At 35.8% G+C, this 19,583-nt stretch overlaps 1 protein-coding gene across 1 annotated transcript in view; it reads right to left on the reverse strand.

Moving 5' to 3' along the window:
• Positions 1-945: 945 nt before the first annotated feature.
• Positions 946-19,583, reverse strand: part of LOC111373394 — a gene marked incomplete at its 3' end in the record, with an annotated part of 104,941 nt that continues 86,303 nt past the window's right edge. Inside the window, exon 5 of the mRNA XM_022995921.1 lies at positions 946-1,203. Coding sequence (XP_022851689.1) covers positions 946-1,203 — 258 coding nt within the window. The remainder of the gene's footprint in view (positions 1,204-19,583) is intronic.

Raw genomic sequence — 19,583 nt, forward strand, 5'->3', positions numbered from 1 at the left:
TATACTTCTTTTCATATTTCTCCACCAAAATGTATCTCGAAGGTCTCAATACATTTTTGTACCATCGGGATGTGCGGTGTACGGGGTGGAATGGGCCTCTTTCAATATCTCGTTTCTCAAGGTTTTGTCCTTAGGCACACAAATTCTCCCCTTAAACATCAGTGCCTGATCCGAAGCTATTCCAAAATCCTTTCTCTTATCAGTACCAATTTCATTCTTGATCTTCAACAAGAATGGGTCATTACCTTGTGTCTCTATAATTCGATCTCTAAGAATAGGTCGAATTATCAAAGCTGCTAGACGAGCAGTGACTTGTCCTGGTATGCGAACCACTTCGATCTGTAACTTTTCCAAGTCCTTGACTAAAAAAGTGGGCAGTGATGCCAACTGTCCCATTGATTTTATACTTAAGGCATCGACCACAATATTAGCCTTACCTGGATGGTAATGGATAGTGCAATCGTAATCATTCACCAATTCCAACCATCTTCTTTGTCACATATTCAATTCCTTACATGTTCATAAATATTTGAGACTCTTGTGATATGTGTAGATATCACACTTCCCTCCATACAAGTAGTGTCGCCATATCTTCAAGGCGTGTACTATCGCCGCAAGTTCTAAATCATGCGTCGGGTAATTCTGCTCATGTTTCTTCAATTGTCTTGATGCATAAGCTATCACTTTTCCATTCTGCATCAGTACACATCCCAATCCCTGCTTGGATGCATCACTATATATAACAAACCCTTCCGTACCCTCAGGTATTGTTAACACGGGTGCTGATATCAACCTCTGTTTAAGTTCTTGGAAACTTTGTTCACATTTATCCGTCCATTGAAATTTTACTCCCTTCCTCGTAAGCTGCGTCATTGGTCCAGTTATTTTGGAGAATCCTTCTATGAATCTCCGATAATATCCTCCTAATCCTAGAAAGCTCCATACCTCGCCAACATTAGTTGGTGCTTTCCAGTTGGTTATTGCTTCCACTTTCGCTGGATCTACCTCAATCCCTAGGGCAGTGACTATATGTCTAAGAAATCTAACTCGTTCAAGCCAGAACTCACACTTCTTGAATTTGGCATACAGCTTCTCCTTGCATAATACCTCTAATGCTATTCTTAGGTACTCTTCATGTTGCTTCTTACTCTTGGAATATATCAGAATGTCATCAATGAAGCCTATGACAAATTTATCCAAGCACTAATGAAATACACGATTCATCAGGTCCATGAACACTGTAGGTGCATTGGTTAGCCCAAACGGCGTCATTGTAAACTCGTAGTGTCCAGAACGAGTTCTGAAAGCTATCTTGGGTATATCCTTTGACTTTACTTTCAATTGATGGTATCCCGATTGTAAGTCGATCTTGGAAACCATATCTAGGAGTTCTTGCAACTACTTCTTTAACTCTTGTAGTTCCTTTAGGGCCATTCGGTATGGGGCTTTTGACACTAGTGCCGCTCCAAGAATTAGGTCTATGGTGAATTTCACTTGCCTATTTGGTGGAATACCAGATAGATCTTCTGGAAACACATCTATGAATTCCCATACTATTGGTACGTCTTCAACCTTTATCGTCTCATGTTTCCTTCTTGAGATGTTTACCAAATATCCTTGACATGTTTCTTTTCTCAACTTCTTCTCAGCTTGTAAAGCCGATACTAGTCGAATAAGGGGTTTCGTCTTCATTCCAAGGAACGAAAATGGTTCATTTCCTGGTTTCTAAAATGATACCTCCCTTTCCTTACATCGGTTGGTGGCGTAATTACAACCCAACCAATCCATGCCTAGTATTACATCAAAATCCTTCATTTCTATCATGTATAGGTTCACTTCCATTGGTTTTCCCTCAACTTCAATACTTACTGATTTGGCTATTCTATTAATACTCAAAGGGTTGCCTGAAGGAATGCTAACCTCTAATGTACCTTTTGACTTGTCACAGGTAATACTAGATTTAGCCATAAAAGTTGTCGATACAAAGGAGTGTGTGGCTTCTGAATCAAACAATACATAAGCAGGCGTATTGGCTATCAATAAAGTACCAGCTATGACATTCTAGTTTTCATCTGCATCTTTCTGAGTCATTGCAAAAACTTGTGCTTTCCCTTTATGGTTCTGGTCATTGTTGTCATCCTTCTTCGGGGTAAATGTGGGGCAATCCTTAAAAATATGCCCTACCTTGCCACATCTAAAATAGACATTCTTCCCTTGCAAACACACACCACGATGCGTCTTTCCACACTTAGGACATGGCTCTATAACGGGCACAATTCTCTTGTTGGCATTGGCTTCGCCATTAGCTTTCTTGTTCTACCACTTGCCCTTTCCCTTGTCCTGGCCATTCCATTCCTTTTACCCATACTGCCATTGTTCGGTTGATTGAACAGTTGACTATATTTCTTGGTGCTAGTCTTCTGGTACCAGATAGCATGAGCTCTTTCCAGCATTTCACGGTATGAGGTGAAACGATGGGACATAAGTATCATGCTTATATCTGGGTTCAACCCTTGTTCAAACAAACTGACTTTCTTGTCCGCCGTATCCACCAGATGTGGAGCATACCTTGAAAGTTGATCAAACTTTCTTTCATACTCAATCAGGGACATAGTCCTTTGTTTGAGTTGGAGAAATTCACTTTCTTTGTGATCCCTCAAAGACTGTGGGAAGTACTTGTCCATTACTTCCTCTTTAAATCGCTCCCAAGTCAATTCCGCTTATTACTCTGGGGTCCTCTTCCTTGATATCGAGTCCCACCAGTGGCAAAGTGTCAAACAACGTGGCACTTGACACTTGACAGCAATGCAAGTGTCAAACAACATGGCAAAAATTAGTGTACAACTAGCGAAGTTCAATCGGTAAGAACCTTGTTACATGCAGACTATGGTGTACATGATTTATTTTATACTTTTCCACGTGACATTACCCTGTTGGACAGTTTAAATTTCAAACAGTTTTCCTATCCAATTGAAACTTGAAAATAATGCAAGTGTCAAACAACATGTCAAAAACCAATTTACAAACAGCAAGGTTCAATCGGCAAGGACCATACAACATGTACACTTTTGTTTACACTTTGCCACATGACATTACCCTGTTGGGAAGTTTAAATTTCAACCATTTTTCCCATCCAATTGACACTTGACAACAACACAAGTTTCAAACAACATGTCAAAAATTAGTGTACAAATAGAAAATTTCAATCGATAAGAACCATGTTACATGTACACTATGGTGTACCCACTTTACTTTACACGTTGCCACGTGACATTACCCTGTTAGACAGTTTATGTTTCAAACAATTTTCCTATTCAATTGAAACTTGACAACAATACAAATGCCAATGCAAGTGCCAAACAACGTATCAAAAATCAATGTACAAGTAAAAAGGTTCAATCGGTAAGGACCACACTACATGTACACTATGGTGTAGACTTTAGATTACACTTTGCCACGTGACATTACCTCGTTCAACAGTTTAAATTTCAAACAATTTCCCCATCCAATTGACACTTGACAATAGTGCAAGTGTCAAACAACGTACCAAAAATTAGGGTACAAATAGCAAAGTTCAATCGGTAAGAACCTTAAGACATGTACACTATGGTGTAGACTTTAGATTACACTTTGCCACGTGACATTACCTCGTTCAACAGTTTAAATTTCAAACAATTTCCCCATCCAATTGACACTTGACAATAGTGCAAGTGTCAAACAACGTACCAAAAATTAGGGTACAAATAGCAAAGTTCAATCGGTAAGAACCTTAAGACATGTACACTATGGTGTAGACTTTAGATTACACTTTGCCACGTGACATTACCTCGTTCAACAGTTTAAATTTCAAACAATTTCCCCATCCAATTGACACTTGACAATAGTGCAAGTGTCAAACAACGTACCAAAAATTAGGGTACAAATAGCAAAGTTCAATCGGTAAGAACCTTAAGACATGTACACTATGGTGTAGACTTTAGATTACACTTTGCCACGTGACATTACCTCGTTCAACAGTTTAAATTTCAAACAATTTCCCCATCCAATTGACACTTGACAATAGTGCAAGTGTCAAACAACGTACCAAAAATTAGGGTACAAATAGCAAAGTTCAATCGGTAAGAACCTTAAGACATGTACACTATGGTGTAGACTTTAGATTACACTTTGCCACGTGACATTACCTCGTTCAACAGTTTAAATTTCAAACAATTTCCCCATCCAATTGACACTTGACAATAGTGCAAGTGTCAAACAACGTACCAAAAATTAGGGTACAAATAGCAAAGTTCAATCGGTAAGAACCTTAAGACATGTACACTATGGTGTAGACTTTAGATTACACTTTGCCACGTGACATTACCTCGTTCAACAGTTTAAATTTCAAACAATTTCCCCATCCAATTGACACTTGACAATAGTGCAAGTGTCAAACAACGTACCAAAAATTAGGGTACAAATAGCAAAGTTCAATCGGTAAGAACCTTAAGACATGTACACTATGGTGTAGACTTTAGATTACACTTTGCCACGTGACATTACCTCGTTCAACAGTTTAAATTTCAAACAATTTCCCCATCCAATTGACACTTGACAATAGTGCAAGTGTCAAACAACGTACCAAAAATTAGGGTACAAATAGCAAAGTTCAATCGGTAAGAACCTTGCTACATGTACACTTTGATGTACACTTTAGTTTACACTTTGCCACATGATAATACCCTATTTGACAATTTAAATTTTAATCGATTTTCCCATCCAATTGACACTTGACAACAATGCAAGTGTCAAACAACGTACCAAAAATTAGGGTACAAATAGCAAAGTTCAATCGGTAAAAATCACGCTACATGTACACTATGGTGTATACTTTGCCACGTGACATTACTCCATTTGACAGTTTAAATTTCAAACAATTTTCCCATCCAATTGACACTTGACAACAGTGCAAGTCTCAAACAAAGTGTTAGAAATCAGTGTAGAAATAACAAAGTTCGATCGGTAAGAACCTTGCTATATGTACACTATGGTGTACACTTTAGTTTACACTTTGCCACGAGATAATATCCTGTTGGAAAATTTAAATTTCAAACAATTTTCCCATTCAATTGACACTTGGCAACAATGTAAGTGTTAAGCAACGTGTTAAAAATCAGTGTACAAATAACAAAGTTCAATCGGTAAGAACCTTTCTACACGTACACTATGGTGCACACTTTAGTTTGCACTTTGCCACGTGACATTGCCCTATTTGAGAGTTCAAATTTCAAATAGTTTTCGTATCCAATTGACACTTGACAACAATGTAAGTATTAAACAACGTGCCAAAAATTAGTGTAAAATAGCAAAGTTCAATCGGTAAGAACCTTGCGACATGTACACTATTGTGTACACTTTAGTTTACACTTTGCCACGTGACATTACCGTATTGGACAGTTTAAATTTCAAATAATTTTCCCATCCAATTGACACTTGACAACAATGCAAGTGTCGTATTAAACAACGTGCCAAAAATTAGTGTACAATAGCAAAGTTCAATCGGTAAGAACCTCGCAACATGTACACTGTGGTATACACTTTAGTTTACACTTTGCCACGTGACATTACCGTATTGGACAGTTTAAATTTCAAATAATTTTCCCATCCAATTGACACTTGACAACAATGCAAGTGTCGTATTAAACAACGTGCCAAAAATTAGTGTACAATAGCAAAGTTCAATCGGTAAGAACCTCGCAACATGTACACTGTGGTATACACTTTAGTTTACACTTTGCCACGTGACAACACCCTGTTGGAAAATTTAAATTTCAAACAATTTTCCCATCCAATTGACACTTGGCAACAATGCAAGTGTCAAACAATATGTCAAAAATCAGTGTACATATAATAAATTTCAATCGATAAGAACCTTGCAACAGTGCAAGTGTCAAACAACGTGCTAGAAATTAGTGTACAAATAAGAAAGTTCAATCGGTAAGAACCTTGCAACATGTACACTGTGGTATACACTTTAGTTTACACTTTGCCACATGACGTTACCCCGTTGGACAGTTTAAATTTCAAACAGTTTTTCCATCCAATAGAAACTTGACAACAGTGCAAGTGTTAAATAACGTGTCAAAAAATTGTGTACAAATAACAAAGTTCAATCCGTAAGAAATGCAAGTGTCAAACAACGTGTCAAAAATTAGCGTACAAATAGCAAAGTTCAACTGGTAAGAACCTTGCTTCATGTACACAATGGTGTACACTTTGGTTTACACTTTGCCATGTGACATTAACCTATAGGATGGTTTAAATTACAAACAGTTTTCCCATCGAATTGACACTTGACAACAATCAATTGTCAAACAACATGTCAAAAATTAGTGTATAAGTAGCAAAGTTCAGCCGGTATAAACCTTGCTACATGTACACTATGTTGTAAACTTTAGTTTACACTTTATCACTTGATAATACCCTGTTGGACAGTTTAAATTTCAAACAGTTTTCCCTCCCAATTGACACTTGACAACAATGCAAGTGTCAAACAACGCGTCAAAAATTCGTGAACGAATAGCAAAGTAGAATTGGTAAGAACCTTGCTACATCTACACTGTGGTGTACACTTTAATTTACACTTTGCCACGTGACAATACTCTATTGAACAGTTTAAATTACAAATAGTTTTCCCACCCAATTGACACTTCATAACAATGTAAGTGTCAAACAACATGTCAAATATCAGTGTACAAATAGCAAAGTTCAATCGATAAGAACCTTTTGACATGTACACTATGGTGTACATTTCGATGTACACATTGCCACGTGACATTACCCTGTTGGACGGTTTAAATTTCAAACAGTTTTCCCATCCAATTGACACTTGACAACAATGTAATTGTCAAACAACGTGTCAAAAATAAGTGTACAAATAGCAAAGTTCAGCCAGTAAGAACATTTCGACATGTACACTGTGGTGTACACTTTAGTTTACAGTTTACCACTTAACATTACCCTGTTGGACAGTTTGAATTTCAAGTAGTTTTCTCATCCAATTGACACATGACAACAATGCAAGTGTCAAATAACGTGTCAAAAATTAGTGTACAAATAGCAAAGTTCAGCCAGTAAGAACCTTGTGACATGTACACTATGGTGTACACTTTAGTTTACACTTTGCCACATGACATTACCCTATTGGATAGCTTGAATTTCAAATAGTTTTCCCCACCAATTGACACTTGACAACAATGCAAGTGTCAAACAACGTGTCAAATCAGTATACAAATAGCAAAGTTCAGCCATTAAGAACCTTGTGACATGTACCTTACAGTGTACACTTTAGTTTACACTTTACCACTTGACATTACCTTATTGGACAGCTTGAATTTCAAACAGTTTTCTCACCCAATTGACACTTGACAACAATGCAAGTGTCAAATAACGTGTCAAAAATCAGTGTACAAATAGCAAAGTTTAATCAGTAAGAACCTTGCGACATGTACACTATGGTGTACACTTTAGTTAACACTTTGTCACGTGACATTAACATGTTAGACAGTTGAAATTTCAAACAGCTTTCCCATCGAATTGACACTTAACAACAATGCAAGTGTCGAACAGCGTGTCAAAAATTAGTGTACAAATTACAAAGTTCAATCGGTAAGAACCTTGCTTCATGTACACTATGGTATTCACTTTGGCGCGTGACATTACCCTGTTGGATAGTTTAAATTTCAAACTATTTTTCCATCCAATTGACACTTGACAATAATGTAAGTGTCAAACAAAGTGTCAAGAATCAGTGTACAAATAACAAAGTTCAATCGACATGAACCTTGAGACATGTACACTATGGTGTACACTTTAGTTTACACTTTGCCACCTGACATTACCTCATTGGACAGTTTAAATTTCAAACAGTTTATCCATCCAATTGACACTTGACAACAATGCAAGTGTCAAACAACGTCTCAAAAATCAATGTACAATTTGCAAAGTTCAATCGGTAAGAACCTTGCTTCATGTACGCTATAGTGTACACTTTGGCTTACACATAGCACGTGACATTACCCTATTGGACATTTTAAATTTCAAACTATTTTCCCATCCAATTGACACTTTACAACAATGTAAGTGTCAAACAATGTGTCAAAAATCAGTAGTTCAATCGGTAAGAACCTTATAACATGTACACTATGGTGTACACTTTTGTTTACACTTCGCCACGTGATATTACACTATTGGTAGTTTAAATTTCAAACAAATTTCCAATCTAATTGACACTTGACAACAATGCAAAGGTCAAACAACGTGTCAAAAATTAGTGTACAAATAGCAAAGTTCAATTGGTAAGAACCTTACTTCATGTACATTATGGTGTACACTTTAGTTTACACTTTGCCACGTGACATGTCCCTGTTGGACAGTTTAAATTTTGAATAGTTTTCGCATCCAATTGACTTGACAACAATGCAAGTGTCAAACAATGTGTCAAAAATTAGCATCTAAATAGCAAAGTTCAGTTGGTCAGAAACTTGAAAAATGTACACTATGGTGTACACTTTAGTTTACACTTTGCAACGTGACATTACCCTGTTGGATATTTTAAATTTCAAATAGTTTTTCCATCCAATTGACACTTGACAGCAATGCAAGTGTCAAACAACATGTCAAAAATCTGTGTACTAGTAGCAAAGTTCAATTCGTAAGAAATGCATATGTCAAACAATGCGTCAAAAATCAGTGTACAAATAGCAAAGTTCAATCAGTAAGAACCTTGTTTCATGTACACAATGGTGTACACTTTGGTTTAAACTTTGCCACATGACATTAACCTGTAGGACGATTTAAATTACAAACAATTTTCCGATCTAATTGACACTTGACAATAATCAAGTGTCAAACAACGTGTCAAAAATCAGTGTACAAATAGCAAAGTTCAGCCAGTAAGAACCTTGCTACAGGTACACTATGGTGTACACTTTAGTTTATACTTTGCCCCTTGCCATTACCCTATTGGACAGTATAAATTTCAAAAAGTTTTCCCACCCAATTAACATTTGACAACAATGCCAGTGTCAGACAACGTGCAGAAAATCAGTGCACAAATAGCAAAGTCGAATCGGTAAGAACCTTGCTACATGTACACTATGGTGTACACTTTAGTTTACACTTTACCACTTGATATTACCCTGTTGGACAGTTTAAATTTCAAATAGTTTTTCCACCCAATTGACACTTGACAACAATGCAAGTGTCAAACAACGTGTCAAAAATTAGTGTACAAATAATAAAGTTCAATTGTTAAGAACCTTGCTACATGTACACAATAGTGTACACTTTTTTTTTTTTTTTACACTTTGCCACTTGACATTACCCTGTTGGTCAGTTTAAATTTCAAACAATTTTCCCACCTAATTGACAATTGATAAAAATGCAAGTGTTAAACAATGTGTCAAAAATCAGTGTACAAATAGTAAAGTTCAATCGTTAAGAACCATGCTACATCTATACTATGGTGTACACTTTAGTTTGCACTTTCCCACATGACATTACCCTCTTGGACAGTTTAAATTTAAAACAGTTTTCCCATCCAATTGACACTTCACAATAATGCAAGTGTTAACCAATGCGTCAGAAATCAGTGTACAAGTAGCAAAGTTCAATCAGTAAGAACCTCGCGACATGTAGATTATGGGGTACACTTTATTTTACACTTTGCCACTTGATATTACCCTGTTGGGCAGTTTAAATTTCAAATAGTTTTCCCACCCAATTGACACTTGATAACAATGCAAGTGTCAAACAATGAGTCAAAAATCAGTGTACAAATAATAAAGTTCAATCGTTAAGAATCTTGCTACATGTACACAATAGTGTACACTTTTTTTTACACTTTGCCACTTGACATTACCCTGTTGCTCAGTTTAAATTTCAAACAGTTTTCCCACCTAATTGATAGCTGACAAAAATGCAAGTGTCAAACAATGTGTCAAAAATCAGTGTACAAATAGCAAAGTTCAATCATTAAGAACCTTGCTACATGTATACTATGATGTACACTTTAGTTTGCACTTTGCCATGTGACATTATCCTCTTGGACAATTTAAATTTAAAACAGTTTTCCCATCCAATTGACACTTCACAACTATGCAAGTGTCAAACAACGTGTCAAAAATCAGTGTGCAAATAGCAAAGTTCAATCAGTAAGAACCTCGCGACATGTACACTATGGTGTACACTCTATTTTACACTTTGACACTTGATATTACCCTGTTAGACAGTTTAAATTTCAGATAGTTTTCCCAGCCAATTGATACTTGACAACAATTCAAGTGTTAAACAACATGTCAAAAATCAGTGTACAAATAGCAAAGTCAGTCGTTAAAAACCTCGCTACATGTACACAATAGTGTACACTTCAGTTTACACTTTGCCACTTGGCATTACCTTGTTGGCCAGTTTAAATTTCAAATAGTTTTCCCACCCAATTGACACTTGACAACAATGCAAGTGTTAAACAATGTGTTAAAAATCAGTGCACAAATAGCAAAGTTCAATCGTTAAGAACCTTGCTACATGTACACAATAGTGTACTCTTTTGTTTACACTTTGCCACTTGACATTACCCTGTTGGTCGCTTAAATTTCAAACAGCTTTCCTATCCAATTGACACTTGACAAAAATGCAAGTGTCAACAACGAGTCGAAAATCAGTGTACAAATAGCAAATTTCAATCAGTAAAAACCTTGCTAAATGTATACTATGGTGTACACTTTAGGTTACACTTTGCCACGTGACATTACCCTCTTGGACAGTTTAATTGAAAACATTTTTCCCGTCCAACAACAATGCAAGTGTCACACAACGTATCAGAAATCAGTGTACAAGTAGCAAAGTTCAATTTGTAAGAACCTCGTGACATGTACACTATGGTGTATACTTTATTTTACACTTTGCCACTTTATATTACCTATTGGACAGTTTAAATTTCAAATAGTTTTCCCACCCAATTGATACTTGGTAAAAATGCAAGTGTCAAACAAAGTGTCAAAAATCAATGTAGAAATAGGAAAGTTCAACCGGTACGAACCTTGCAACATGTACACTATGGTGTACACATTAGTTTACACTTTACCACTTGACATTACCCTGTTGGACAGTTTATGTTTCAAACAGTTTTCCTACCCAATTGATACTTGACAACAAAGCAAGTGTCAAACAACGTCTCAAAAATCAGTGTACAAATAGCAAAGTACAATCGTTAAGAACCTTGCTACATGTCAGTTTAAATTTCAAGTAGTTTTTCCATCCAATTGACACTTGACAACAATGCAAGTGTTAAAGAATGTGTCAAAAATCAATGTACAAATAGGAAAGTTCAACCGGTAAGAACCTTGCGACATGTACACTATGGTGTACACACTTTAGATTACACCTTGCCATGTGACATTATGTTGTTGGACAGTTAAATTTCAAACAGTTTTCCCGTCAAATTGACACTTGACAACAATGCAAGTGTCAAACAACATGTCAAAAATAAGTGTACAAATAGCAAAGTTCAATCGATAAGAACCTTCCTACATGTTCATTATGGTGTATACTTTAGTTTACACGTTGCCACGCGTCACTACCCTATTGGACAGTTTAAATTTCAAATAGTTTGCCCATCTAATTGACACTTGAAAACAATGCAAGTGTCAAACAACATTTCGAAAATCAATGTACAAATAGCAAAGTTCGATCGATAAAAACCTTGAGACATGTACACTTTAGTTTACACTTTGTCACAAGACATTACCCTGTTGGACAATTTTAATTTCAAACAGTTTTTCCATCCAATTGACACTTGACAACAATGCAAGTGTCAAAGAACGTGTCAAAAATCTGTGTACGAATAGGAAAGTTCACCCAGTAAGGACCTTGCGACATGTACACTATGGTGTACACACTTTAGTTAACACCTTGCCATGTGATATTACCCAACTGGATAGTTTAAATTTCAAACCATTTTCTCGTCTAGTTGACACTTGACAACATTTCAAGTGTCAAACAACATGTCAAAAGTAAGTGTACAAATAGCAAAGTTCAATCGGTTAGAACCTTCCTGCATGTACACTTTAGTTTAGACATTGCCACATGTCATTACTCTATTGGAAAGTTTAAATTTCAAACAGTTTTCCCATCCAATTGACACTTGACAACAATGCAAGTGTCAAACAACATGTCAAAAATCAGTGTACAAAGAGCAAAGTTCAATCGGTAAGGACCTTACTGCACGTACACTGTATTGTACACTTTGCCATGTGACATTACCCTATTGGACAGTTTAAATTTCAAATAGTTTTCCAATCCAATTGACACTTGGAAATGATGCAAGTGTGAAACAACATGTCAAAAATAAGTGTAAAAATACCAAAGTTCAATCGGTAAGAACCTTGCGATATGTACACTATGGTATACACACTGTAGTTTACACTTTGCCACGTGACGTTATCCTATTGGACAGTTTAAATTTAAAACAATTTTTCCATCCAATTGATACTTCACAACAATACAAGAGTCAAACAACGTGTCAAAAATAGTGTACAAGTAGGAAATTTCAATCGGTAAGAACCTTGTGACATGTGCACTATAGTGTACACTTTAGTTTATACTTTGCCACGTGACATTGCCCCATTGGACAATTTAAATTTCAAACAGTTTTCCCATCCAATTGACACTTAACAACAATGCAAGTGTCAAATAATGTGTCAAAAATCGGTGTACAAATAGCAAAGTTCAATCGGTTAGAACCTTGCGACATGTACACTATGGTGTACACACTTTAGTTTACCATGTGATGTTATCCTGCTGGACAGTTTAAATTTCAAACAATTTTTCCATCCAATTAACACTTGACAACAATGCAAGTGTCAAACAACATGTTAAAAATAAGTGTACAAGTAGCAAAGTTCAATCGGTAAGAACCTTGCTACGTGTACACTATGGTGTACACTTTATTTTACACTTTGCCATGTACTATGTTGGATGATTTAAATTTCAAACAATTTTTCCATCCAATTGACACTTGACAACAATGAAAGTGTCAAACAATGTGTCAAAAATCAGTGTACAAATAGCAAAGTTCAATCGGTAGGAACCTTGCTACATGCACACTATGGTGTATACTTTAGTTTACACTTTGTCACGTGACATTACCCTGTTGGATAGTTCAAATTTCAAATAGTTTTCCCATTCAATTGACACTTGACATTAAACGAAGTGTCAAACAGGGTGTCAAAAATATGTTTACAAATAGCAAATTCAATTAGTAAGAACCTTGCTACTTGTACACTATAGTGTACACTTTAGTTTACACTTTGCCAAGTACTCTGTTGGATAATTTAAATTTCAAAAAATTTTCCCATCCCATTGAAACTTGACAACAATGCAAGTCTCAAACAGTGTGCCAAAAATCAGTGTACCAAAAGCAAATTTCAATCGGTAAGAACCTTGCTACAAGTACATTATGGTGTACATTTTAGTTTACACTTTACCACGTGTCAATACCCTATTGGATTGTTTAAATTTTTAATAGTTTTCCCATCCAATTGACACTTGACAACAATGCAAGTGTCAAACAACGTGTCAAAAATCTATGTACAAATAGTAAATTTCAATCAGTAAGGACTTTGCTACATGTACACTATGGTGTACACTTTGCCACATGACATTACCCTATTGGACAGTTTAAATTTCGAATAGTTTTCGCATCCAATTGACAATTGAATACATTGCAAGTGTCGAACAACATGTCCAAAATCAGTGTATAAATAGCAAAGTTCAATCGGAAAGAACCTTGCTACATGTACACTGTGGTGTACACTTTAATTTACACTTTGCCACATGTCATTACCCCGTTGGATAGTTTAAATTTCAAACAATTTTCCCATCCATTTGACACTTGACAACATTGCAAGTGTTAAACAGCGTGTTAAAAATCAGTGTACGAATAGGAAAGTTCAATCGGTAAGAACCTTGCTATATGTACACTATTGTGTACACTTTAGTTTACAGTTTGCCACATGATATTATCTCGTTGGACAGTTTAAATTTCAAACAGTTTTCCCACCCAATTGACCCTTGACTACAATGCAAGTGCCAACAACGTGTCGAAAATCAGTGTACAAATAGCAAAGTTAAAGCGATGAGAACCTTGCTACATGTACACTATGGTGTACACTTTAGTTTACACTTTGCCACGTGATATTACCCTATCGGACAGTTTAAAGTTCAAACAATTTTCCCTTCCCATTGACTCTTGACAACAATGCAAGTGTCAAACAACGTGTTGAAAATCAGTGTACAAACAGTAAAGTTCAATCTGTAAGGACCTTGATACAGGTACACTATGGTGTACACTTTAGTTTACACGTTACCATGTGACATTACCCTATTGGACAATTTAAATTTCAAATAGTTTTCCCATCTAATTGACATTAGACAACAATACAAGTGTCAAACAATGTGTCAAAAATCAGTGTACAAATAGCAAAGTTCAATCGGTAGGAACCTTGCTACATGCACACTATGGTGTATACTTTAGTTTACACTTTGTCACGTGACATTACCCTGTTGGATAGTTCAAATTTCAAATAGTTTTCCTATTCAATTGACACTTGACATTAAACGAAGTGTCAAACAGGGTGTCAAAAATATGTTTACAAATACAAATTCAATTAGTAAGAACCTTGCTACTTGTACACTATAGTGTACACTTTAGTTTACACTTTGCCAAGTACTCTGTTGGATAATTTAAATTTCAAAAAATTTTCCCATCCCATTGAAACTTGACAACAATGCAAGTCTCAAACAGTGTGCCAAAAATCAGTGTACCAAAAGCAAATATACACTATGGTGTACACTTTAGTTTACACTTTGTCACGTGATATTAACCTATTGGACAGTTTAAAATTCAAATAGTTTTCCCATCCTATTGACACTTGACAATAATACAAGTGTGAAATAACATGTCAAAAATCAGTGTACAAATAGCAAAGTTCAAACGATAAGGACATTGCCGCATGTACATTATGGTGTACACTTTAGTTTACACTTTGCCACGTATTATTACCTTGTTGGACAGTTCAAATTTCTACCAGTTTTCCCATCCAATTGACACTTGACAACAATGCAAGTGTTAAATGACGTGACAAAAATAAGTGTACAAACAACAAAATTCAATCGGTAAGAACCATTCTACTTGTACACTATGGTGTACACTTTAGTTTACACTTTGCCACGTGATATTACCCTGCTGGACAGTTGAAATTTCAAACAGTTTTCGCATCCAATTGACACTTGACAACAATGCAAGAGTTAAACAACATGTCAAAAATTTGTGTACAAATAGCATAGTTCAATCAGTAAGAATCTTGCTACATGTACACTATGGTGTACACTTTAGTTCACACTTTGCCACGTGGCATTACCCTGTTGGACAGTTTAAATTTCAAACAGTTTTCGCATCCAATTGACACTTGACAACAATGCAAGAGTTAAACAACATGTCAAAAATTTGTGTACAAATAGCATAGTTCAATCAGTAAGAATCTTGCTACATGTACACTATGGTGTACACTTTAGTTCACACTTTGCCACGTGGCATTACCCTGTTGGACAGTTTAAATTTCAAACAGTTTTCGCATCCAATTGACACTTGACAACAATGCAAGAGTTAAACAACATGTCAAAAATTTGTGTACAAATAGCATAGTTCAATCAGTAAGAATCTTGCTACATGTACACTATGGTGTACACTTTAGTTCACACTTTGCCACGTGGCATTACCCTGTTGGACAGTTTAAATTTCAAACAGTTTTCCCATTCAATTGACACTTGAATACAATGCAAGTGTCAGTGTACAAATAGCAAAGTTCAGTCGGTAAGAACCTTGCTACATGTACAATATAGTGTACACTTTAGTTTACACTTTGCCACGTAACATTACCCTATTGGACAGTTTAAATTTCAAACAATTTTCCCATCCCGTTGACACTTGACAACAATGCAAGTGTTAAACAACATGTCAAAAATTTGTGTACAAATAGCATAGTTCAATCAGTAAGAATCTTGCTACATGTACACTATGGTGTACACTTTAGTTTACACTTTGCCACGTGGCATTACCCTGTTGGACAGTTTAAATTTCAAATAGTTTTCCCGTCCAACTGACACATGACAACAATGCTAGTGTCAAACATCATTGTCCAAATAGCAAAGTTCAATCGATAAGAACCTTGCTACATGAACACTATGGTGTGCACTTTAGTTTACACTTTGCCACGTGTCATTACCTTGTCGTACAGTTTAAATTTCAAACAGTTTTTTCATCCATTTGACACTTGATAACAATGCAAGTGTCAAACAACGTGTCAAAAATCCGTATACAAATAGCAAAGTTCAATCGGTAAGGACCTTGCTACATGTACAATATGGTGTACACTTTGCCACGTAACATTACCTTATTGGACAGTTTAAATTTCAAACAGTTTTTCCATCCAATTGAAACTTGACCACAATGCAAGTGTCAATCAATGTGTCAAAAATTAGTATACAAATAGCATAGTTCAATCGGTAAGAATCTTGCTACATGTACACTATGGTGTACACTTTATTTTACACTTTGCCTCGTGACATTACCCTGTTGGACAGTTTAAATTTCAAACAATTTTTCCATCCAATTGACACTTGACTACAATGCAAGTGTCAAACAACGTTTCAAAAATCAGTGTACAAATAGCAAAGCTCAATCGGTAAGAACCTTGCAACATGTACAATATAGTTTACACTTTACCACATAACATTACCCTGTTGGCCAGTTTAAATTTCAAACAGTTTTCCCATTCCATTGACACTTGACAACAATGCAAGTGTCAAACAACGTGTCAAAAATCTGTGTACAAATAACAGTGTTCAATCGGTAAGAATCTTACTACATGTACACTATGGTGTACACTTTAATTAACACTTTGCCACATGACATTACCTTGTTGGACAGTTTAAATTTTAGACAGTTTTCCCGTCCAGTTGACTCTTGACAACAATGCACGTGTCAAACATCATTGTACAAATAGCAAAGTTCAATCGGTAAGAACCTTGCTACATGAACACTATGGTGTGCACTTTAGTTTACACTGCCACGTGTCATTACCCTGTCGTACAGTTTAAATTTCAAACAGTTTTTCCATCCATTTGACACTTAATAACAATGCATGTGTCAAACAACGTGCCAAAAATCCGTGTACAAATAGCAAAGTTCAATCGATAAGGACCTTGCTACATGTACAATATGATGTACACTTTGCCACGTAACATTACCTTATTGGACAGTTTAAATTTCAAACAGTTTTTTCATCCAATTAAAACTTGACCACAATGCAAGTGTTAATCAACGTGTCAAAAATCAGTGTACAAATAGCGAAGTTCAATCGGTATGGACCTTTCTACATGTACTCTATGGTGTAGACTTTGCCACGTGACATTACCCAATTGGACAATTTAAATTTCAAACAGTTTTCCCATCCTATTAACACTTGAGTACAATGCAAGTGTCAAACAACGTTTCAAAAATCAGTGTACAAATAGCAAAGTTCAATCCGTAAGAATCTTGCTACATGTACAATATAGTGTATACTTTAGTTTACACTTTGCCACGTAATATTACCCTATTGGACAGCTTAAATTTTAAATAGTTTTCCCATTCCATTGACACTTGACAACAATGCAAGTGTCAAACAACGTGTCAAAAATCTGTGTACAAATAGCATAGTTCAATCGATAAGAATCTTGTTACATGTACACTATGGTGTACACTTTATTTTACACTTTGCCACGTGACATTACCCTGTTGAACAATTTAAATTTCAAACAATTTTTCCATCCTATTGACACTTGACGATAGTACTAGTGTCAAACAACGTGTCAAACATCATTGTGCAAATAGCAAAGTTCAATCGGTAAGAACCTTGCTACATGAATACTATGGTGTGCACTTTAGTTTACACTTTGCCACATGTCATTACCCTGCTGTACGGTTTAAATTTCAAACAGGTTTTTCATCCATTTGATACTTGATAACAATGCAAGTGTCAAACAACGTGTCAAAAATTCGTGTACAAATTGCAAAGTTCAATCGGTAAGGACCTTGCTACTTGTACAATATGGTGTACACTTTGCCACGTACCATTACTTTATTGGACGGTTTAAATTTCAAATAGTTTTTCCATCCAATTGAAACTTGACCACAATGCAAGTGTCAATCAACGTGTCAAAAATTAGTGTACAAATAATAAAGTTCAATCGGTATGGACGTTGCTACATGTACTCTATGTTGTAGACTTTGCCACATGACATTACCCTATTGGACAATTTAAATTTCAAACAGTTTTCCCATCCAATTGACACTTGGCTACAATGCAAGTTCAAACAACGTTTCAAAAATCAGTGTGCAAATAGCAAAGTTCAATCGGTAAGAACCTTGCAACATGTACAATATAGTGTACACTTCAGTTTACACTTTGCCACGTAACATTACCCTATTGGCCAGTTTAAATTTCAAACAGTTTTCCCATCCTATTGACACTTGACAATAATGCAAGTGTCAAACAACATGTCAAAAATCTGTGTACAAATAACATAGTTCAATCGGTAAGAATCTTCCTACATGTGCACTATGGTGTACACTTTAGTTTACACCTTACCACGCGACATGACCCTGTTGAACAGTTTAAATTTCAAACAGTTTTACCATCCAATTGACACTTGACAACAATGCTAGTATCAAACAACGTGTCAAACATCATTGTGCAAATAACAAAGTTCAGTCGGTAAGAACCTTGCGGCATGTACACTATGGTGTACAGTTTAGTTTACACTTTACCACGTGACATTGTCCTATTGGACAATTTAAATTTCAAACAATTTTCCCATCCAATTGACACTTGATGACATTGCAAGTGTCAAACAACGTGCCAAAAATCAGTTCGCAAATAGCAAAGTTCAATCAGTAAGAACCTTACTACATGCACACTATGGTGTACATTTTAGTTTACACTTTGCCTCGTGACACTACCTGTTGGACAGTTTAAATTTCAAACATTTTTCCCATTCAATTGACACTTAACAATAATGTAAGTGTCAAACAACGTGTCGAAAATCAGTGTACATAGAGCAAAGCTCAATTGGTATGAACCTTACCACATGTACACTATAGTGTACACTTTCGTTTACACTTTGCCACATGACATTATCCTATTGGACAATTTTAATTTCAAACAGTTTTCCCATCCAATTGACACTTGACAGTAATACAAGTGTCAAACAATGTGTCAAAAATCGGTGTACAAATAGCAAAGTTCAATCGACCGGACCTTGCTACATGTACACTATGGCGTACACATTATTTTACACGTTACTACGTGACATTATCCTGTTGGATAGTGTAAATTTCAAACAATTTTTTCATCCAATTGACACTCGACAACAATGCAAGTGTCAAACAACAAGTCAAAAATATATGTACAAATAGTAAAGTTCAATCGATAAGGACCTTG

This window comes from Olea europaea, unplaced genomic scaffold (assembly GCF_002742605.1).
Source record: "Olea europaea var. sylvestris unplaced genomic scaffold, O_europaea_v1 scaffold1121, whole genome shotgun sequence".
NCBI lineage: Eukaryota > Viridiplantae > Streptophyta > Magnoliopsida > Lamiales > Oleaceae > Olea > Olea europaea.